Source organism: Sapajus apella, unplaced genomic scaffold (genome assembly GCF_009761245.1).
Source record: "Sapajus apella isolate SASKATOON/1434 unplaced genomic scaffold, GSC_monkey_1.0 scaffold78, whole genome shotgun sequence".
In the NCBI taxonomy this organism is placed as follows: domain Eukaryota; kingdom Metazoa; phylum Chordata; class Mammalia; order Primates; family Cebidae; genus Sapajus; species Sapajus apella.
In genome coordinates this window covers 1430217-1453780 of record NW_022437018.1, presented here as the reverse complement: position 1 = coordinate 1453780, position 23564 = coordinate 1430217, and the positions used below count along the sequence as shown (strand labels likewise).

The following is a 23564-nucleotide window of genomic DNA, read 5'->3' as shown; positions in this document are numbered from 1 at the left end:
GATAATGATCTTAAGAGTAAGACAATGAAATCAAAGTGAAAAAGGAGTGCATACATTGTACAGGTTCCTGAACTTTAATCTAGCATCTGTGGAAGATACTTTTCTGCAATGGCATTCATCATTCTAATGTGTGTTTTGCTCACTTTTTTTTTAGGATTAAATTTAGCTTTTCTAGAATCTGGAAAATATGCTAAAATCACAAAAATCAAATTGCAATGGAAAGACACCAATAATAGCTGAATGCATCATTTTCTGAAATACTTTCTATGGACTATAAGTCCTAGTAAGATATTACATAAAAATCACTATTTCAATGTTTTCTGAACTTAGACTGAGATTTTTTCTTCTATCATCTATTAAAATCCCATAGAACAGATTTTGATAGGAACTTGTTGGATTTTTTTTCATGCAAAGATGTGTTATGAATAAGAAAGTGTTTAAAGAATGATTTGGTTACATCAATGATAGACTGGACAAAGAAAATGTGGCATATATACTCCATGGAATACTACACAGCCATAAAAAATGATGAGTTCATGTCCTTTGTAGGGACATGGATGCATCTAAAAACCATCATTCTCAGCAAACTGACACAAGAACAGAAAACCAAACACCACATGTTCTCACTATAGGCGGGTGCTGAACAATGAGAACACGTGGACTCAGGGAGAGGAGCATCACACACTGGGGGCAGTGGAAGGGGGACTAGGGGAGGGACAGCAGAGGAGGAGAGGGTGGGGAGGGATAACATGGGGAGAAATGCCGGATATAGATGAAGGGGGAATAGAGGCAGCAAACCACCATAGGTGCATATGCACCTATGCAACAACCCTGCATGACCTGCACATGTACCCCAGAACCTAAATTTAAAAAAAAAATGATTGGGTTAGCAAATGAAAAGATCTTGAGGTTATTTAAACAATACTTAAAAGGGTTCTACAGAGGGAGGTGAGTCTTAGTGTATGGAACTTACAAGAAAATTGTTAAAAATTAGAGTCCCTTCTGCACATAAACCTGTGTTGATAGCTTGGTAGTAGGGATGGGAATGTGTTGGGTCCTGTGAGAATTTAAAGAAATGTGTGATATAATCTCTGTCCTCAAGAACCCTTCATTTGGGCAGACAAAGCTGAAACAAAGAAAACAGTTAAGGCACAGATAATGAGACAAGAAGTTCAGAGAAAAGTTTAGATCAATATGGGACAGAATGGTTTGCAACTGGGATGAGAGTTGGGAGCATGAGGATAACTGGGAAGTGTAACACACGTTTGAAACATTTTCTTTTCTTTCAAGGGAGACAGATCTGGATGGCAGATCTGTCTGGCATGCTTGGATGTGTGTAGTTTGATAAAAGATGACTGGGTGATTATTCCATGAGTCATTTCTACTATTCCCCTCCCACTACTTGTCAAGTGTATATATCACTGGACTAGAGTAAAAGGGAGGCTATGTGTACTAGACATGCAGAAAATTAATGCAGAATAAAACAGGAAGAAAAATAAATATAAGCAGAGGAGTTAGGTCACTTTGGATAAATCGGCAGATACATAGATAGACAGATTGATAGATAGGAAGTTATTTAAATTTTTATGCGCAATGTGATCTGTTGAAAATAGTGCTTAGGGATGGGGTGCTTATGGTAGAGGGGTATAGAATATATTCGTGGATCAAGAGGTTATACATTTTTTATATGGAAGGATACTGGTAACTCCAACCTCCTTCTTATATAGGTAGGAAATTGAGGATTCAGAGAAGTTGGATGTTTTGTCCAAAATAATTTAGTTTGTATCACAGCTAGACAGTAACCTAGGATATAATTCAAGCATGTAGTGATGAAGACCTGTACAAGATTGGTGTTTGTGACTACATATAATCAGGAAAGTCTAGGTAAAATACATGCGTCAGTAGAAAAATCAATGTCTGAATTGTTTTTTTAAGAATGAAGAATTAATTAAGGAAGAGGTTCCTTAACACTTATGCATTGCAGACTCCTCCAAAAATCACATTCCTAAACTTGGACGTATCCTTTAAGAAACTTTTCCAAGAAAAAAACTGGCATGTGCTACATGCAGTATTTTATAAATGACTTTCCAGCTGGGCACTGTGGCTCATGCCTGTTATCCTGGCACTTTGGGAGGCTGAAACTTGAGGTCAGGAGTTTGAGACTGGTCTAGCCAACATGGTAAAACCCTGAAACTACTAAAAATACAAAAAAAAAAAAAAAAAAAAAAAAGCCAGGCACAGTGGCACATGCCTGTAGTCCCAGCTACTTGGGAGGCTGCAGGAAGATAATTGCTTGAACTTGGGAGTTGGAGGTTGCAGTGAGCCGAGATCATGCCATTGGACTCCATCCTGGGTGACAGAGTGAGACTTTGTCTCAAAAAAAAAATAAAATAAAAATGACTTTTCTTTTTATGATAACTGTTACATTATAGTATTATAATCCTTTACTTTGACGCTTTTTGTCTGCTAAAAATATTGACTTTTCATTCTTGTCTGAGAGAGGAATAATAATGAATTTCATGTTTTTCAGGCAACTAAGCAAGACAAGAACCTCATAAAGCCGCTTTATGACCGGTACAGAATTATCAAACAAATCTTGTCAACGCCTTCCCTTATTCCAACAATTGTAAGTCAGGATACTTGCATGCTGGTATTTTGTACTGATGTGTAGTTAACCTGATGTCACATAGTACTACAAGAGTTATAAAAGACCCTTCATGGCAGTATATACTGCTAACAAGGCCAGTCGTCATTTCAAAAAGTGAAAATTTGGTCTTCTCTAACCCTGCTACTATACTTAACAGTGGCAGATATTAGAACTACTGTAAAATCAGAGCATATAGTACTTGTATGTCTAGAGCCAATTTTAACATTTGCCTTGATTACCTTGGGTGAAAAGAAATGATAGATTTCAGTTTGGCATTATCTAATTTGTAGCACAACTAGACAAAACAGAGCCTTTCTGTTCTCTGTGTTGGTTAATTTATTCCTTTAATCAGAAAATTCACAATATATTCTTGATATATTGCAACATTTGTTTTTGGTACTATTTGACCATATTGTACAAGATATGAGAAGATTTGTTTCAATAGAAAATAGGAGTACTGAAATTGAGTTAGACTACCTTTAATAAAGAATGATTTATGGGAATACAGAACTAGAAAAGCATCACAAATCCTACTCCATCAATATCAAAACAGTTACCTGTTCAAGACATCAATATGAAAAGGAGTAAATATTAACAAATATAAATGTAAGTATACTTGGTACATTTATACTTCTGTATTTTAAAGACATTAAGAGAATAATAATTCATAGTCTTTGGATTTTTCCCATTATGGAAGCATAATTTAAAATGTAGCAGGGTTCTTATATTCCTTGCAAAAGAATCTTCTAGTTGTGATAAAAATTATCAGAACAGGTTGAGGAGCAACCCCATTTTGCTTTGGCTTTCAAAGAGCTCTCCCCTGAACTTGTTAATTTTCTGAGTATCCTCTGTATTTGAATGTTGGTCCCTATCGGGACCTGACTTGGGGTATTTCTGGAGGATAAAAGTTGTCTGTAGCCCATCTAATATTAACTCATATCACAAGTATTAAGCTGGAGCCCAGAAGGTCTAGTGAAAGGGAGGAACCACTTGGTAGTATAGTCTGGACTGGAGCATATCCTAATGGTCTGTGCCTTCATTGGCCCAGAAGACACAGATTAACTTGGTGAGTGTTTTAGCCCAGAATGGCTGCTGCATTTTTGCTCATTAACTTCTGCAAGTTTTTAATCAAACTGAGGAAGGGCTCCTTTTGGTTGCTTCCATCCCAGTTCTCAGTAGGCACATGGGTCACCTACTGGTTTTCATGGCATTGATTTATTGTTCCTCTTCCTGTTTTGTTTCCTCAAGAGGCACTGGGCATTATGTAACTTTCTTTCTTTAACTCTGTCTGTGATAAGCAGGAGGAAGAGGACTCTGATGAAGACCATCCACAGGGAAGCCAACAACTTTCTTTGCCGGATCCAGCATCTCACCTTCCTGTTGGTGAACACCTCATCTACCCTAATGAGACTGAGCCTGTTAGGGCCCTTCTACTGGATGAAAAGAAAGAAGTAAAACCACCAGCTCTCTCCATGTCTAATTTACATGAGGCTACCATGTGAGTATGAATCCTAAGTGTGGAGTCTCTTCTTAACTCTTCTGGTCTGATACCAGTGTATGAAGCAGAGGTGGCCTTTGGAAATGCTGGACTTAAAGGGGTGGGTCAACAGTTCTCAGGGCCTTTATCTTAATCTCTTACATTTAGATGAGATAGTTTCTTAACTAGAAATCCCGTTGGTCTGAAGCAAATGATTTGCCCTTTGTCTCTTAAATGGCCCTTCTGACAGAAGCCATTTGGATTTTCATTAATATTATCATTATTATTATTCAGAAGCTGGCATTCCTCATAATTTGGCCTTCTTTGGTTTGTATCTTACAGCCCTGATTATGAGATTTAATTTGATTTAAATGGAAAGAAATGTGACCTGTCAGAGAAAGCAAGCAGAAAATCCTTCTTTTTTTGGTGGTAGTTATAAAGCAGTTATTCCTAACTTTTTCAAGGGGTGTTGGACTTTTCTGAAACCAATAGAATCATTTTAAGAAAATGCCCATATATAATTTCAAGTTCACAGAATCTCTGAAACATGAATTTTGTATGCTTGTGTATACCAAACTCCTGCTCTAGAGTGTATGACTTTTCTCTCATCTTGGTAGGATGTAACTATAACTTTCTTCTGGGTCTTATTTTCATTCACAAGGATTTTGCCATGGTCCCCACATTCCCACACTTATTTCTCTAGATTAAGGATATAATTTTCTTTAAAAGCTGTTCCTCTATATCTCTTACATCTAGTCTATCACCAAATGCTGCTGAGTTTTCCTTCAAAACACCCCTTCCCTCATCCAATTATATTGCTGTTACCCTTACAACTTCTTTCAGTGGACTCAATGTGCTTGCCTCTTGTCTGTCCTTTCCCCTATCCTATGATATGTTTTCCATCAGGTAATTTTCCCTGCTTGTGTGCTTGCCTATGGTCATGCTTTATGTGTGTCATATTTACTTAAAAAACACTGTTATGATCGGAACACCTTTTAATCATAGTATGCTTTTTTGGCTCAACAGAGAAATCTGCTCATGTTGATCTCTGAATTATGCCAGTGCTCAGTAATGGCAAATATTTTACCTTCTATAGGCCTGTACTTCTTCTTTTCCTTTTTTTTTTTTTAATTTTACTTTAGGTTCTGGGGTACATATGCAAGTCATGCAGGGTTGTTGCATAGTTGCATACATAACCCAGTGGTTTGCTGCCTCTATTTCCCCTTCAGGCCTGTACTTCTTGACCATCTCCGAGAAACCAGGGCTGACAAGAAGAGGCTGCGGAAAGCCTTAAGAGAATTTGAAGAACAGTTTTTTAAACAAACAGGAAGGTATGTGTGGGCAGAGAGATTTTTAAAGCTAACTTCCTAGAGAATTATTGTTAATAATGAACTGCAATTTTTTGGCAGCAGCAGTGACTTTTTACAAAATATCTGTAATTTCCACACTAGCTTAGACTCAGGATTTGTCCAATCCAACATTCTAATAGTGCCAATATTAGTGATGTTTTATGGGACATGTTAGCTGTCAAGCGTGACGTCAATCTGTAAAAAATAAAGGATAAACTCTAAAAATCTCTGTTTGGACAATAAATCTCATCATAAATAAATGGATTTATTTAAACCTTTAAAGAATCTATTTGATTTTTTTTTAGCCCACATAACTGCTTCGTTGTTGGTTTCTCAGTTCTGCAAGTTACTCCCTACTTTATTAAATAATAATTCCTTATTTGCTTTAAATGCCTTCCTTAGAAGTCAGGATCTGTCCCTAATTATTTTATTTCAAGACTTGATAAAAAATTCATAGTCATTCTTTCCATCCCTTAAATATATGGTTAGCTTTATCATCTGTCCTCTACTTTTCTGTGTCAACCCAAGTCTCATTATACACTCTATTAGTTTCCTCTAATTTTTGGTGTCTCAACAACAAAATTACATACATAATTGAGTGATAAGGGTTATTGATCCACTTTTGGAAGAGAGATAAATTGCTTAGTTATCTTGAGCCTCAGTTCCCACTTTATAAGCTGAAATGACTGGACTCCTGGGATACTTTGGGAAGCTACAGCAGTCATGTGAGATAACAATCTTTAAAAAAATAAATAAATCTAGAGTGTAACTTTCTCACAGCCACAAGTTACTAAGTAGATGAGATGACATTAAACTCATCATTCAAGTCATAAACTTATCAGTGCTACACTGGCTTCTCTGTATTCCTCTCCATTTAGGTATTGTATTTGACCTTTCAGTTCAGCAGGCTGAGGGTTGTCCTGATGGAAAGGGACTATTTTCCAAAGCACCTTGAAACTCTCATGATTGGTCTACTCACCTCTTTGTCCCTGGCAGGTTTTCCATGTTAGCCTACCAGGGATATTCTTTAGGACTGGACCTATTGAGTGAAAAGCTTTTTGCATTCAGCAAATACAGATCTAACAACCTATTTTCTATCTGTAATCTTGAAGTTGATTGCTACAAATCCAACTTACCTTTTTGGTGATGTTAACTAATCTAGTGAGAAATGGTATGTGGCTCATAAATTTAGAATATAAAGCATTTGTTACTAATTTTCTTTTTTCATACTTTTTTCTTTTATAAAATGTTCATGTAACTTTCCTTGCAAAACATTCCTTGGAGTAATAATTTTTTCTGGACTGTCTGCTATATCTGGGTAAATATGTGACTTGCACTATAAAGTTCCTGATATCTGCCTCTTTTGGATTAATGGTATGCTATGGGAATTTTTCATTCAGGGAAATATTTGTGGAGATGTTATCAAATATTGTAAATCAAACAGTCATTACATATGATAAATGATACTTTAAGATGTGTATACATTATTTTCATAAATTTGAGTTCTTTGAATAAATTTATATTTTTACCAATTTGAACCCAGGAATCTATCTTAAGGGGTTTGAGAACTTCTCAGTGTGCTACTAGTCCTGCCTGGTGGATCTGCAGTGTCACTTGGTATGCTTTTGGTCATAAAGGGAAGTTAGTTATGTTCTATGCATAGTATAGAACATAACTAACACTGCAACTATGAGTCCTAAACCCAAGTCAGATAAGCCTATATTTGGCTTTGAAGTTTATGCCCCTTTTGGTGATATATTTCAACTAAATGCACAAATGATGATCTTTTACAACTAAAATCAAACCATTGAATGGCTAGGAATTATGGACCTTAATTTTCTTTATCTAAGACATTTCATTGGGAAGGCCTAGCTATCCATAAGGTAAAATAACCATGCAAATGAATTAAAATGTTTAAGACACTGTAAATGTTCTTGGTAATATTTGCCATACAAGAGGCATGAGAATCATATAGATATTACATTATTATTAATAATTATGAGCCTGGAACTGTGGTAAGCACATTAGTATGTTTTATATAATGGGGAAACTGCTTCAGGAAAGACTTAGCAAAACTTTTCATTCTTGTCAAAGCACTCTTATTAACCAAAATGGAATATGCAAAACTAGGGAAAATTACATAATGCATTATTAATGTTTCTCTGTAATAATTAGGAAATTTCTTTACTTAGATTTATTTATAGAAATTAAGGTGGTATTCAGACACCCAGTTATGGTAAGTTTGACTCAGAACACAGAATGGAGGCAAAGGATTTATGTTATATAATTTAGACAATAGTTAAGAAGAATGCGCTCTGTGGATTTGTATACTGTTCTGAGTTCTGTACTAGAAATTGCAGGGCAATAAATAGTTATGAAATACAAGTAGATACTACATTCATAGACAATCTTTACAGATTAGCTTGTTTTTTATTTGGTAAGAGATAGAAATATCTCTATCACTATTGGAAAAATAGAAAGGGGTAAAGATAAAACATTAAATATAAGCTATTTACCTGGTTTCAGCCACAGTAATATTAGACAGTATTTGTAGTTATATTCAGTTGTAACTGTAGTGACTATATCCGTGTCCTCTACCTCTTAAATTTCAAAGTCATGGGTGGAAATATTTTCAAAACAATTAGCTATCTTATTACCAAGAAAACCAGAGACTTTTGAGACCCTGTCGCAATTATTTCCTTTAGAAAACATATCCTGACAACATATTTTTGTGGGAAGGCAAATGATTTTAACTCCTGATGTTACCAAGTTATTCTTCCAAGTAAACTGCAAGAGCATACTGCATACTGTATAAAAATCTATGCATTGTTACATGTCTAGCCTTAGTAGAATTAGTGTACAGAAGAGAACCACTGCAATGTAGATTCTCATAAATTACTTCAGTTAAGGAACAGCTCGCTCAGTGGTTCTACTATATATTAGCAGACACAGGTATTATAATTACAAGAAAGTCTGGAAATGTTTCAGATTTGTAAGACAGACCCTGAATGCTTTTCTTGTTACCATAAGTTATTAAATTATTTTAAAAATGTAATTTATGTAGTGTTTTCAGGTTAATATTTTTAACCACTCTATTAGGGCTGAACATTTTGTACAGGTGTAGGGCTGTGGCAGATAATGGGAGAATGACTGGACAAAGAATGCCTTGAAAGTTCTGGTTTTTGTTTGTTTATTTCTCCTTAGATCTTTTCACTTACCCCATTGTTGTAAGTCTACGCACCGGACCACAGATTTTCAAAACACTTATGTCATTCAAGTTTTCAAAGGTTACTGTTATTTAGAAACTTAGTAACACATGGAAGAGGGAGTGAATGAAGGTGAAAGGGAAGTAAAAGAAGATATGATGCAAAAACCAAGTAGAAGCTGTTACAGTATGCTTTTTCATATATGAATTATAAAAGAATATTTAATGACTGGATTCATTGTGAAGTAATAAACGTATTTTTGTCTTGCAGAAGTCCACAAAAGGAAGACAGGATACCAATGGCAGATGAGTATTATGAATATAAGCACATAAAAGCCAAACTGAGACTATTAGAGGTCCTCATCAGCAAGCAAGATGTGGCCAAAACTATTTGAGGTTCAGGAAATGTTATGATCACTTTCACCCATGATATAAAGTCAAGTTTATTTTCCTCTGCCACCCTTGCTAAGTAGTTCTGACACAATGATAATGGAAGCACTTTAGTGGTAGCATTAGCTGTTTTTAAGAAGGAATAGCAAGTTTAATTACATACAAGGAGAAGGGATTTAAATGGAAGGAAGGATACAATAGGTAGCCATATAATTGGGAAACAATTCAGTGTCCTCCATGCCAAGCAGAAAACTCACAGTCAATATAAGTATTTTAAAAAACTTCTAATAGTTTATCAAATCTAAATAACATAGCTGGGACACTTGTTAGGGGAAGTTTTAGTATCCAAAGATTGTTCATGATGTATGGAAAAGAGCATGATTTTAAAAAATCAATAAGAGGAAGAAAACAAATTCTACTTCTCAAGTAGGAAAGAATACAGCTAGCAAGAAAGTAATTTATTTGAACTTCTGATGGATTTTGAGTGATAAAACATTTACTATCTTGTCCCTTAAATCTGTGAGGCTCTCAGTACCCTAAAACAAACTAGATTGTGTCACTTCTATTTTTTTTATTTCTCTATAAAAATAACATATTATTTTATCTGTTATTTGAAATTTTACATTTCTGGTTACCAAAGTTCATTCTGATAGCATGTACTTTGTGAATTATTTTCTTTGTCTATAACTGACAGATGTTTATATTAAAATAAAATATTGTATTAAAAATTTAAAATAGGTATTTTGGATAGATATGTGTCTGCAGTATATAATCTAATGTGACCACAGTATTACTGCTAATTCTTTTGTTTACTATAAGATTATATATAACTATTTTTTCATTGGGAGTATACATTTTTCTTAATGTTGCAAGGTATATACTTTGTAAAGTCAAAAAATTTCTCATGAGCTGAAGTTATTCTTCCTTCTGTACAAAATGAAAGATTTAGAAACTGTTTGCCCTGACACCTTGGAAAAGAAGCCAGAATATTTATTTGCTTCATCAATTTTAGTGCATATCATTTTGTGTTATTTTATATTAAGGCCTGTTTATTATTTTCATTTTTGTAAAAGGAAGTAAAAGGGCAACATTTTCTCTCATGTACCAACCTTGTTTGTATTTCTTTTTTCTGTAATGTTTAAGTATGATGTTGAAGAAATTCACATTTTCTTATAGTTTGAATGGGAAGACTATTGACTATTTCAGAAACAGACTATTTCAGAGGCTTATTGTTTTCTCTGTATTTACCTAATATTTTATAACTTTATGAATCAGAATAATGTCCTTCATAAATTTGTTTAATTGAAGTCATCTACTTGTAACAGGACAGATACACAACTATTTGAGGTTTACAAATTACATCTTTGATAAGGGAAATGGTTTCATGACATGTATACAATTGCTATTAAAATGTAACTCTATATATTCTATATGATTGTAAATATTTTATACAACAATACAAATAAAATATTTTTCTATTATATTTATTATGTTGATAACACAGTAGTTGTTTCCTGTTAGCTAATATAAATAACATAAATAACACTGTCAAACAAGGAGTTGGAAATGCTGACAATTCTAGGCTTCAAGATTTAACTCATGCTGCAATTACACCCTTTCATGCGGTTTGGAGTTATTCCAATATTTATTCAGTAGATTAAAATGAACGTATATTTAAACACCATTTATAAGCCATTATTTTGTACTTTGCTAAAGCGGTCTATATAACTGTTTTGTTATGTTTGGCATAAAGGAAACATAAAAACATTGCAGCATCTAGGCAATAAAGTGTCAGAAGGAGAAATTAGGGTATTTCACCATTGAAAGTAGTGGGAGGGGTAGGGAATAGGAAAACACTAAAATGGCTCTGAATGAAATTTGGAAAGTGGTAGTTCGTTTTTGGCGACAGTGGCATGTGCATGCTTCAGTGGAAAACATCTGGTGATGAAAATGGACAACAGAGGACCAATGCTACTAAGGGAGGAAAAGGGGTTGAGTAAGAATAAGAAGAGTGGGCATTAACGTCCAACACTGATATTACAGGTTTTGCAGCTGGGATCTTTCTTTGCATTTGCAGTAGACAAACTCATGAGCTGATGACCAGTGATTTCTGCCACGGTGCCCAGAGAAAGATCCACAGGGTCAGTGTAAATGACTTCTAAAATGACATCCTGGGCATGGTGGTAAACCAGCACCCCATCTTCTTCTGTACAGGTCAAAAATTTATTATCCTTAGAATTTAGTTGAGGAAGGCGCTGCTTACAAAATTCATCTCCTGGTGATCCCACAGGAGCAATAACAAGAATCACATAATGATAAGCAGTGTACATACAGTAGAAGTCCCCAAAGTATAAGTTAGTATTGGGGTTAAAAAGTTTTTCTGCTGCAATCTCAAACCTGTATCTTCCATAAGGTGAATCCTGGGGTGGCTTTCCAGTATTGAATTCAGTGCTGCAGCTGAAGAAGATGCCTTCTAATTTTCCACTAATAGGAGAGCCATGGCTACCACTGTTATCCTTGACAGACGGCTGCATAGCATTCCCATGATGTTCTCTGCAAGAGAAAACAAGTGGTCACTGCTTGATACAATTGTGGTAAACCCACTGATTTATATATTTGAATGGCCCAAATGTCAAACATCTACTGTTAAAGGCCTGAATACCTCTCCTATCAGATTAAGGGGACAACATCTTTTGATATTGCCTATAGATGGCTGAATTCTAGCCTTGACCTTAAGGTAAGGATGATCTGCTACAAACCTTGGAGACTTTGCATTAAATTAACATAATTATGTAAATTTCCTCACCAGAAAATTCAAACTGGACTTAGAAACCTTACAGGTAAAATCATACATACATTAACTGCCAACTAGGTTTCAGAAGTGGCTTTTTGAAGAGAAAACTGAACTAAAGATGTTGGTTAGTTAAATATACTGAATGTTTTTTAAATGAGTGCTGTCCAATTATACTGGCACAAAAGTTGTGTTTTGTTTTGGCTTTTTAACACAAGGACAGTTTACTAATCAGATTATTTCTCTGGCATTTTGCTTAGAACAGTGCTGGTTATTCACCCTTTACCTAACCCTCAGATCCATTCATTCTCCACCAGTCTTCCACTGTGGCCTGGAACTCTTATTCAGCTCCTTATCTCTTGGACTCTTCCATTTCAGTTCTACCAATGTAAGGCACCAACATATATAGAGTTGGAGGAGGTAAAGCCTTTGGTGTGTCTTCCTATACTTCCTCCATGCTTCAGGGCCTTCTGTTTCTGTCAGGGCTGAGTTCTTCATAACTATGTATACCTGACTACTGCTACTGCTACTGCTGGATGAATTCCTACTCCCTTTCATTCCCAAGAAGAGTAAAACTTTTCAATTCCTGCTAGTTCTTGGTTACATTAGCATCCCTTATTTGGTATCTTAACCCTGACTACACCTCTATAATAGGTAGTTTTGTTAAATTCTCTCCAGAATCCCTCAAATGTGGCTTGGTGTTTTTTTTTTTTTTTTTTTTTTTTTTTGCTGGCTCCCTAACCAGTATGACTTGGGAAGCAAAGTTCAAGCTATTACTCAAGCAAGAGAAAGTTCCCTGAGTCAACGTGCTTCTTAAAGAGTTTATGGGTCACTGAGATGTGCTCTCGATCTGCCTCTGAATTTAGCAGCAATGGATCTTAAATTTACCACCTAAAAACCAGCTAGGGAGCTTATTTTATGCAAATTCAAGGAAAGACCAAAAAATTGTCACAGTTAAGAGAATAAGGAAATGTACAAATAAATGCAGTGTGATATTCTGGATGTGACTCCATACTTTTACTTGGACTGTTCTTTTTTCCTTCTGATGTTCCAGTATTCATTCTTTTATTATTTCCTTCCTTCCTGTTTCAGAAACTTCCTTTAAGATAGATATGCTGTTGACAAATCCCCTTAGTTTTCCTTTATCTGAGGATATCTTAATTCCCTTTTATTCTTGAAGAATATTTTCACTGGATATAGGATTCTCAGTTGACAGTGCTCTTTCAGCATTTGAAAATATGATACCACTTTCTTTTGGTCTAGACAGTTTCTGATGATGATGTCCTTCAGATTGTTTTTATTTTTCCTTACACGTATGGTATCTTTTCTTTCAGCACTTTCAAGGTGGTTTTTTTTGTTTTTGTCTTCAGTTTTCAGTTTGTGATGTATCTTGGCATGGATTTCTTTGGGTTTATCCTACTTAGTGTTTTCTCAAATTGAATCTGTATGTTTATGTTGTTTGCCAAATTTGGGAACATTTTGGCTATTATTTCTATGAATACTTTTTCAGTCCCACCCTCTTTCTCCTTTCCTTATTAGTCTCCCATATCCATAAGACTGATATACGTTTTTTCAGTGAGTTTTATCTCTGTTGTTCAATTTGGGTAATTTCTATTCTATCTTCAAGAAGTTTACTGATTTTTTTTTCCTTTGTCCTCTTGAATCTGCTGTGGAATCCATGGACTCTATCCAGCTTTTTACTTCACTTACTGTGTGTTTATGTTCCAAATTTTTCATTTAGTTCTTTATACCTTCTATTTCTTTGCTGCTTCTATTTTTATCTCTTTCAAATGTTTTAGTATGTGCTTGTTGAACCATTTTTATGGTGGCTGCTTAAATATCTTTATCAGATAATTCTAAGATCTGCATTATTTTGGTTTTGGTATCTTTGATCATCTTTTCTCATTCAGGTTAAGATTTTCCTGGGTCTTGGTGTGATGCATGAGTTCCATTTGTATCCTGGATATATTATGTTATTTTATTCTGGATCTTATTTAAATTTAGTATTTTAGCAGTCCTCTTCTTGGCTATCTACCAATGGGTGGAAAGTATAGGGTAGTCACTTAATTGATGTTGATGGGGATAAAAGTCCAGGTTTCCTACTTACTCAGTCTCCAGTGACACAGGGTAGGGGGGTCAGTTACTACTTGGAGAAGGTAGGAGTTTAGACTCCCACTAGGCCTGTGCTTACATACTACAGGCCAGAGAGAGAAGGGGTGTCTCATTACTACTTGTCATGTAGGTTTCACAAACTATGAAGGCAACCCTCATTGTCTCCAGGCAATGGTGGAAAATCCAGTCTCCCTATTCAGGCTTCTCTGATACCACTCTAGCAGACGGTGGAGGGAGAAGGGTGTCCCCTTATATATGTGAGAGGGTAGAGGTCTAGGTTCCCTGCTTAGCCTTGGCTGGTAGATGGGGGACTACAGGTTTTTGTTTGTTTGTTTGTTTGTTTTTTCCTACAGTGTTTGCCTGGAGTATGGCAGTTATTGTCCAAAAGGTTTCTGCATTTGAAGACATCTCAGTTTCTTTCCTGATCCTGTGGGTAAACAAACATACTTTCTGGTGTTCTTTTTTTTTTTTGTTTGTGCCCACTGGCATGTCTGTGTTGCCAGCTACTCCAGCACCTAGTCCAGAATATAAGAGGTTAAAAGAAAACCCAAGGAACTCACCACTGTGCTGTTGAATCCCAAAGGTCCCTAACTGATACATATTCTTTCCCCCTTAGTCTTCTGATATTTATTTTATATATAATGTCCAGTGCTTTTAGTTGTATTTAGTGGGAGAAATAGGGAAAAGAGTGTCTACTCCATCTTGTCCCTGTTCAAAATTTCTTGCCCTTGTTACATTCTGATTAACAAAACACAAATATCTATATTATATGTGTCTTACATGGATCTATTAGTGCAATTACATGAAATAATAACAGCAACAAATATATAAACAGAAAATGTGTACTAGAACCTGCACTTTGGGAATATACAATCTGACACCAGAATTAGAGACATTCCTACACATGTCTACCAATCTCAGTGAATTCCTGAAATCTTTCAGATATAAAAGGAGTTTCAAGGACAATTAGACTACCTAGTGAATCTGAACAAGGGGTAAGAGAGAAAGTAGTATTTTTGTTTGGAGTATGGGAAAGCAATGCCCATTTAGGAATTCATTTTTATAGGAAGAGGTCAAAATGAGTTCATTCCTTATGAACTAAGAATTTATCCAGTTTTTCATAATTTAAAATGGATTATAAATGTTGGAAAGTTTATCCAGTAATCGAAAGTTTCCTTTCTATTCAAGCATTCTGAATAACAAGATGATATTTAAAATGGATTTCAATCAAGGAAATGTGTCCTAATTAGAGTTAATGACAAAAAGTAAATCAACATCCATGGAATTAATGTCTACTACTTTTTAATAAGGCTTCTTTAAAAAGCAATGTTCAAAAATTATACCGCACTGTGGAAAGTATATTTATTTATACGTACTGCATTAAGACATAGTTTACATGGATTTTATAACTATCATTATGGAAAACTTAACAAAGGTAACTTTTCTAGAGAGTAAACACAGCTTTCATACTGATAGCTGGGAGTAAAATCAGGCAATATACACAATAATTATCCATTTTCTAGGCACTCTGTCTTTATCTTTGTTTATTCTTGGAAGCATTTTTGAAAACACATGAACCAAACTTTAGATTACTAAAGGACCTAAAAACAAAGGCCAGTTCCCATCGAAGGGACAGAGAAAAATCATAAAGAAATACTGCCCTCCAGTGGCCACCTAAAATAGATAGTGGCAATGTTCCAGGAATATAAACCTAGAATAAAAGATGCAATTATTTATTCTTTTGATGTATTTCTTACTAAAGACAACAGCAATAGGGAGTTTTTTTTTTTAGTTGTATGCATATACAGACAGTTCCTGACTTATGATGGATTGGTTTACAATTGTTTGACTTTATGATGGTGTGAAAGTGATGAATATTCAGTAGAAACTGTACTTTGAATGTTGATCTTTTCAACACTTTTTTTTATAAAATAGGCTTTCTGTTAGATGATTTTGTCCAATAGCAGGCTAATATAAGTGGTCTGAAAATGTTTAAGGAGGCTAGGCTAAGCTATGATGTTTTATAGATTAGGTGTATTAAATGCATTTTCAACTTGGTATTTTCAGCTTACAGTGAGTTTATTGGGAAGTCAAGGAGCATCTGCATAAACATCTCCCTTGCTGAGTCTATATGGTCATTGCCAATCCAAAATTGACAAGCACAATAATTTATGTTGTGTCTATCAATCTCTAGTCTCTAAATTAGGTGAACGTAGGTATCTACCAGAAATTATATGGACTCTAGGGTATGTACCAATTGAGAAAATGAAGGACTAAACTTTGTATTTATAAGATATTCAAACAAATGGCAGGAATATTTTTCACCATCAAAATGCATAAAAATATGTTCTCTTGCTAAGTACTTAATTTGAAGAACACAAATGACTACATGTGTTCTTCTCTGATTCCCATTGCATTTTCCACAGCTTGAAGCTGATTTAAATCTGGAACCATGGTCTTCATTTAACAGAAACTAGAGAAGAATGAAAGAAACACAAAGAACAGAAAAGTTTCTTAAATATTTTTCATATACAGTCCTGTCAAGGATCCTTTAGAGTCTGAATTGAGGCTTTTAAAATGACAAATTATAGAGATTGCTGTGTAGAAGTTTTACATCTTATATAGCATTTGCCATTTTAAAAGCCTTAGTCTTACTTCAAAATATACATCTGGCTATTTATTCTCTTCAAATGTTCTTCTACAAATATGAAAGTGCTGTAAGTATAAAAACTACCTCATGATAGAGTTTTTTTAACATCTTGGGAACTGCTTCCAGGGATAAACATAGGCTATCTTGGAAATTCTAGTAAAATCACTAGAATTCAAAAGGAAACAAAAGCGATTAGCCTCATAATAATTGATAACAGCTGATATGGTCTGGCTGTTTCCCCACTGAAATCTCATCTTGAATTGTAACTCCAACAATTCCCACATCATGGGAAGAACCTGGTGGGAATTGATTAAATTATGCGGGCGTGTCTTTCCTGCACTGGGTGTTCTCGTGATAGTGAATGAGTCTCACGAGATCTGATGATTTTAAAAAGGGGATTTCTTCCCTACACAAGCTCTCTTTTTGCCTGCTGCCATCAATGTAAGATGTGACTTGCTTCTCCTTGCCTTCTGCCAAGAGTGTGAGGCCTCCCCAGCCATATGGAACTGTAAGTCCAATAAACTTCTTTCTTTTGTAAATTGCTCAATCTCCGGTATCTCTTTGTCAGCAGGCTGAAAAACACACTAATACAACAGCGAAAAGACTTCTATTTAGGTAGAAGTCTGTGAATCCCACCTGATTCACCATAATATTTCATGAAACAGTCATTCTTTTATCCTGTCATTTTCAATGTCTTAAAAAGACCCACAAAAAGAGGAAAAAAATAGTAGTAAGTATGATGTAGATGGCAGGACAAGCGTGAAAATGAAATGCTCATCAATCTAAATATTATAGGTTTAAGATCCTCTAGTCAATTGGGCAGGAAGTGGTATCAGAAATGATTATGGAAAAGAATCTAAGTGAAGTAGAAAAAAAAATCTCATCATCTTTTTCTACTTAATTTTTCTGAAAAATAAAAATCCATGTAATTATTTTGAAAAAGCTAGAATTGCTATTTGACAGAACTAGAGTCGAGGGAAACCTGAGCCTAGAATTTTAAACTATATTTAGTAAAACAAATCACTATATATTTTTGAATCTTACCGAACATAGTCAAAATATTCTTTGTGCTGATTACGATAAAAAACAGAAAACTTAAGCATACGTCCTGCAATCACTTCAGCCTTCTCCAGCAACTGTGTTAGATGAACTTTTGAATAGTCTGAAAAAAATCCAAAAAAGTCTGTTATTAATAATATGGCACCAAAAGTACCAACTATATACTTAATAAATTGAAGATTATTAAAATTCACCTTTAGGAAATTCAACTTAGTAAATAGGAAATTCCATTTAAAAAAGAAAATATTCATTGTCTATGTGTGGCACATTTTTCTTTCTACAAAAATACTTTTGTTATGGTTTCTGATTGTTTCTTAGACTACCAGTGCTTGCATTTTTCCATTTTTTGAAATCAGAGATACTGAAACAAAAATTAAGTTAAATAACTTTTCGGCGGGCGCGGTGGCTCAAGCCTGTAATCCCAGCACTTTGGGAGGCCGAGGCGGGTGGATCACGAGGTCAAGAGATCGAGACCATCCTGGTCAATATGGTGAAACCCCGTCTCTACTAAAACTACAAAAAATTAGCTGGGCATGGTGGCGCGTGCCTGTAGTCCCAGCTACTCAGGAGGCTGAGGCAGGAGAATTGCCTGAACCCAGGAGGCGGAGGTTGTGGTGAGTCGAGATCGCGCCATCGCACTCCAGCCTTGGTAACAAGAGCGAAACTCCGTCTCAAAAAAAAAAAAAAAAAAACTTTTCATAACCCAAGTAATAGCCATTAGCACCATACTAGCTTTCCTTCAACTGATTAATAAACTGAATAAAAGAAGCTTATAATCTAGCAAAAATAATAGTGAGTACATTAGACTTGGATATACAAGATGCTTGAAACTCTAAAGCTTCTGTGAAATAATCTGATTTTTTTTTTTGTTTACCACCTTTTGTTTTGAAAGTTGTTTTAGAATTGCTGTCTAACTCCTATACCAGAAACTAGGGAAATATTATGGCCAATAAATATTAGTAAGAATTTCCAAACAGAGGCATCCTAGTTAAATTGCTCATGGCTACATAGTTTGTTTACTCACTGCTTCATTGGCTCAACAAACAGTTACTGAGATTAGAACATACAATGTACAAGGTACTATGCAAAATTAGATGATCAAGTTAAAAGATAAAAATGTTATTATTCCTTGCAAAGAACTGACAATCTAAAAGAACAGATAAATATATGGACAATAATGATTTATTATGGTAAGTATTAACATTTTAAGATTGAGATAAGCACAGGGTTTTAATCCCTGTCATAGACTAGAAAAGAAGTAGATTAGCCAGTGGCATTCTATTTTATTTTCTTTCCAATACATTGTACAGTGCCTAGCTCACAGCATGGGTTTAATTAATGTTGAATGAATTAGATGTTCAGATTAAAAGTCAACTTATACAAAATAGCTTCATCAAAATTTAGAGTCAGGGTTATTGATAAAGCTTATGTGAAACAGTCTGTAAATTATTCTGATAAACAAGAACTTTGAACAGCTTAAGTTCCTTGTAGATTTAGCCTCTATTATTTTTCATAGGAAACAGTCATCTAGAGAAAAAGGAGGAAACAAAGCTCCTTTCTAAAAGACAAAAGGAAAAGATGACAGGAGTACTCAGGTAGCGATAGCTTTGTATCCCATTAACACTGCTCAATAAATGACTATTTCTTTAATGAATAAGTAAACAATAGATACATTAGCGAGATGAATGGTAATATTTCCAATCTGATAGATTATTAAGGTTCTGTTCCATATAAAACCTCCCCAAACAATGGCTTCGAGGTATTTTCTAGTGAAGCAAAGACATACACACACATACAGGACCCTAGTTTAGATACAGATTTTCTTAAAATCTTCTATTATGCTAGTGAAAAATCTAGTAACATTTCTGCTAGGGACAGTCATTGAGATCTACTCCATTTACCTAAATTAGAGAAGGATTTTCTTAGCTTCTGCCTTTTCATATTGGTGAAAACAAAAAATAAAAAAAAAAGAAAGCTCTGTCTCTCTCAAAATGAAGCTAAAAAAATATGCTGAGTATATGTTCAAACTGCATCCATTTTTATTTGCATAGCTTTAATCTTGAAAAAATCAAACTATGGATATAGAAAAAAAAAAGTGACTTGAAGCCATTACTCAGATTTTTCTACTGAGAACTTCAGCTTCCTTCAATCAATACAACATTGTTTATTCTGTTACACAATGCTACTGACAACACAAAAAATGATCAATGTCATATATGTCACCTTATAATTACAAAAGAGAAATATTTTTCTGTAATTAACTTCCCCAGAACAATTAAAGTTTTTTTCTATATTTGTACCTAGTTCTCTTACCTGCAGTGCAAAATTCTATAATTTCACTCCATTCAGACACAACATAATCACCATCGACTTGTTTTGAGGCAGTCTGAACTGCCACTGTATATTCAGTTCTTGGGCTTAAAAACCAGTGTCCACGGACAGTCATAGGCAAGGGAACAGCTTTTGCCACCAATTTTGTGGGAACATCCTAGGAAGGAAAGAAGGAAGAGAAAGAGAAAAATGAGGGGAGATAGGGAGAAAGAAAGGAAAGAAGGAAGGAAAGGGAGAAGGGAGGAAAGAGGGAAGGGAGAAGGAAGGAAAAAGGGAAGGAGAGGAGAGGAAGAAGTTAATTTAGCAGTATAACTTTAATCAACTGTAGACAATAGAGAAGAGCTTATTAAATTCCTGAAAATATAATTTTTCTGCTTAAAAATACTTAACAATCATTATATATAAATCTCTTATTTGCCATATGCAAAAACTAAGGCCCAACTTTATTAAGAGACATGCTTGAGGTCATATAGCTTATTAGTAACATAAATGTACTTGGATTCCAGTTTTCTTGATTTCTAGTATGGTGTTATTTTCTGTACACTATAAGCTCCTCAAAATGCAACATTCTCATAATGACAAAACTTTAAAAAACAGAGACATAACAGATAAAATTTAATAGTATTAAAAATTTTCAATAGTATTAAATATTTCAATAATTAAATATTTTATTAATATAAATATAAATAATTCAATATTATTAAATATTTGCTTAATTTATACTACCCAATATTTTAGTAATGCGTCCCATTACTTGATATTTTATATCTTAAAGGAGAAAACACTAAAAATATGGATTTTTGCTTCACCTTCATTCAAATATAGAGTTTATGTGTCACAGAAAAGTTTAGGCATTTCTAAACAATGATTAGTAAGGTGATAAATTAAACCTGCTAGTTGAATATTCACTACATTTCCAAGGATATGGAATTCCAAATGAAGAGTGAAAAAAAGGTATCAAATCTTGAAAAATTCATCATTTAATGTTTAAAATTTAAGAGATTTCGGAGATATATTAACAAGGCAAATGTCAGCAAACAGAATATCCATCACTAGAAAGCACAATCAGAATCAGGAACTCAGGAAAAATAATAACTGTTTAATCTGGTTCTCTCTTTCACATTTATCTGTAGTATGTATGATCCTCAGTTATCTTTAGTATGTATAATTGCACATCTAATAAAAACAAAATTTCTAGGCAAGATAAGACAGTTCCAAAGTATCTACCAATTTAAAATCTGATATCAATATTAAAAAAATAGATGAGATTTTCATCATCAGTGAAAACACTGCAACTTAAGAAAGAATGCTTAAAGCAGTTAACTTATCTTCTTTATAGATACTTCTGGAGAAGGAGATATATCAGAAAAAATATATGGCATGTGAATAAGTATCAGAATTATATGCCTAAAAACATCTAAATGTTAATAATTTTCATTCTCAAAACTAAAAAGCAAAAGACAAAAAAATTCATTATCAAAACAAAAACCTGAAAGCAAAAAACAGCTGACTACCTAAAGCAATTTTCAGCTCTAAAGTGTTTTTAAAATATCCTGAAGTTTATAAGCTGCATCAGATTCCTTGTTTGGCAGTTATAGAAAAAAATGTATGCTTCATTGGAAAACTATGCACTGCCTGTAGCACCCTCTTTTGGCTATCTGTTTCTGTTATGGAAGCCATTTTACAATTCTGTACTTTGTAGAAACTGATAACAATTCAGTTCTTCTTGTCTAAATATACACAAATAAATTATGTTCAGTGGAGGACAGCCCTCTTTTTCACCCCTCCCATGAGAACTTTCATACCGGTTTATACTGGATCTACAAATAAGTCTTTTCTTTGGATTACTCTTTGAACTGGTTATAACACCTCATCAGTTTTCTCATTAATGAGTTAAATAAAATCTTTAACGTAAAATAATTTATATCTAGATGATAGTCATGATTTTACCTTTTTTGAAAATTATCTTTTAACAATAAACATGGTATTTCCTTTCTTACAAAACTTCTTAGAATGACGGGGTTTTAAAATTACATATAATTTTTATTTTTTTCAAAGTCAAGTACATCACATAAGCCATTAGTAGAATATTATTCATTCTTTTAAAATGTCCTCATACTTAGAAAGTTTTAAGATGCAAATGAGCATGAGTATTTGTTAAATTTTACCTTGTGTTTAAATTTATTGGAGTTCTTGTTCTCTTTCTTATTGAGGTCAATGAAATAGTGTGTAATGCGATCCTTTGATTTTGAATCCATTTCCCATGAAATCTTGAATGAATCACAGGTAATATTGCTTATTTTGATGTTATGTGGTACAGGCAGTTCTTCCATCTCTGCAATGCCACTGTCTTGTGATTTATTCCCTGCAAGAAAACAATGTACAGGAAGTTAATTTCCAATTAATGGATTTTCCAGTTTGCAAGGTCGTTAGCTGAGTACCTATTTCTGAAATCATTAGTGAATCTGAGATTTCATTTTGTTCATGAAGTAATTTGAGTATCAGTGGTAGTAAAGAATGTTTATAAGGTCATATTACTAATAAAAAGCAGAGAGGACTTAGTCCTTATCGTCTTTACATTTCCCATTTACTTTTCCAATTGTTTTCAGAGTGAAAACGAAAACACGATCCACTAAACTAGTTAGGTTCCCTCTAAAAATCCTCAAGAGCCTATTTTTTCTACATGACCAATCAACTTTTCTCTAAAGTAATATCAACGGTTTTAAGCCAGATAATTTCATAGAAATGTTGATAATGAAAGGGTCCATCCAAATGAAGGAAGCATTTCTTTAAAAGTCCATAACCAGCAGTGACAGTCTATAAAAATTACCCCTCCTCTTGCATTTTAGAAGCATTATATAAAGAAATAGCATGTAATGGTTATATTACATATACAAATAATACTGAAGACCATTCACTTACAAGTTACTATGTCAAGGATAACTCTAGAAATCTTTTATCTATGGAATCTTGATGAATTTAAGAGCTGAAACAACAAATAAGGCTAAAAGAAAAAAGATGATTGCCATAGTGATTGATATTAAAATCTTGAAGAATTGATATGACACCTGGTTACTTTAAAGATTATCTCTATAATTCTACTTAGAGAGAATGCTAACAATTTGGCTAACAGTATCAAGCAGGATTTGATGGAACATACGACAAAAAGAAAAAGATCTGCCAAGTTTATTTTATATATAAAAAAGACATACTAGAATCAAATTTTACTCCATTTTTTAATATGTTCCCCTTCCCCAGGCCAATATAATGTTCAATGCCTCAAAAGAGAAAAACAATTGTTATTCAAGTAAGAAAAAAATGGTAGGCCATAAATCAATTACTTAACTTGTTCCTTAAATAACAAAATGTTGATCAACAAAAAAACAACGAAGAATGTCACCTTGTGGCAATACTTTCCATTTCCAGATTAGATTGTTCTCTCCTCCCCCACATTTCCATGACAGTCATTGATATAAACCTTTTGACAGTTCCCAACTTCATTAAATCTTTGACCCATGTTGTCTCATTTCAAGCTGCGCTATAGCCAGAGGAA

General features: G+C 34.1%; 2 protein-coding genes across 8 annotated transcripts in view; one reads left to right on the top strand and one right to left on the bottom strand.

Annotated features, from left to right (window-relative positions):
* The window catches only part of FAM13C (family with sequence similarity 13 member C), a 115899-nt gene extending 105344 nt beyond the window's left edge, over positions 1-10555 (top strand). For 5 of the 7 annotated variants that reach the window (XM_032252534.1, XM_032252539.1, XM_032252538.1 and 2 more), the window contains 4 exons: positions 2531-2626; positions 3946-4145; positions 5354-5455; positions 8950-10551. In XM_032252534.1, the coding sequence (XP_032108425.1) occupies positions 2531-2626; positions 3946-4145; positions 5354-5455; positions 8950-9073 (522 nt within the window). In that variant the 3' untranslated portion in view covers positions 9074-10551. Of the gene's footprint in view, positions 1-2530; positions 2627-3945; positions 4146-5353; positions 5456-8949 lie in introns of all 7 variants that reach the window. The other 2 variants (XM_032252541.1, XM_032252536.1) reach the window with 2 other exon arrangements.
* The window catches only part of PHYHIPL (phytanoyl-CoA 2-hydroxylase interacting protein like), a 76659-nt gene continuing 61744 nt past the window's right edge, over positions 8650-23564 (bottom strand). The window contains exons 2-5 of the mRNA XM_032252542.1: positions 22180-22376; positions 19994-20168; positions 17666-17783; positions 8650-11621 (exon numbers count right to left, since the gene is read on the bottom strand). Coding sequence (XP_032108433.1) covers positions 11087-11621; positions 17666-17783; positions 19994-20168; positions 22180-22376 — 1025 coding nt within the window. The 3' untranslated portion in view covers positions 8650-11086. The remainder of the gene's footprint in view (positions 11622-17665; positions 17784-19993; positions 20169-22179; positions 22377-23564) is intronic.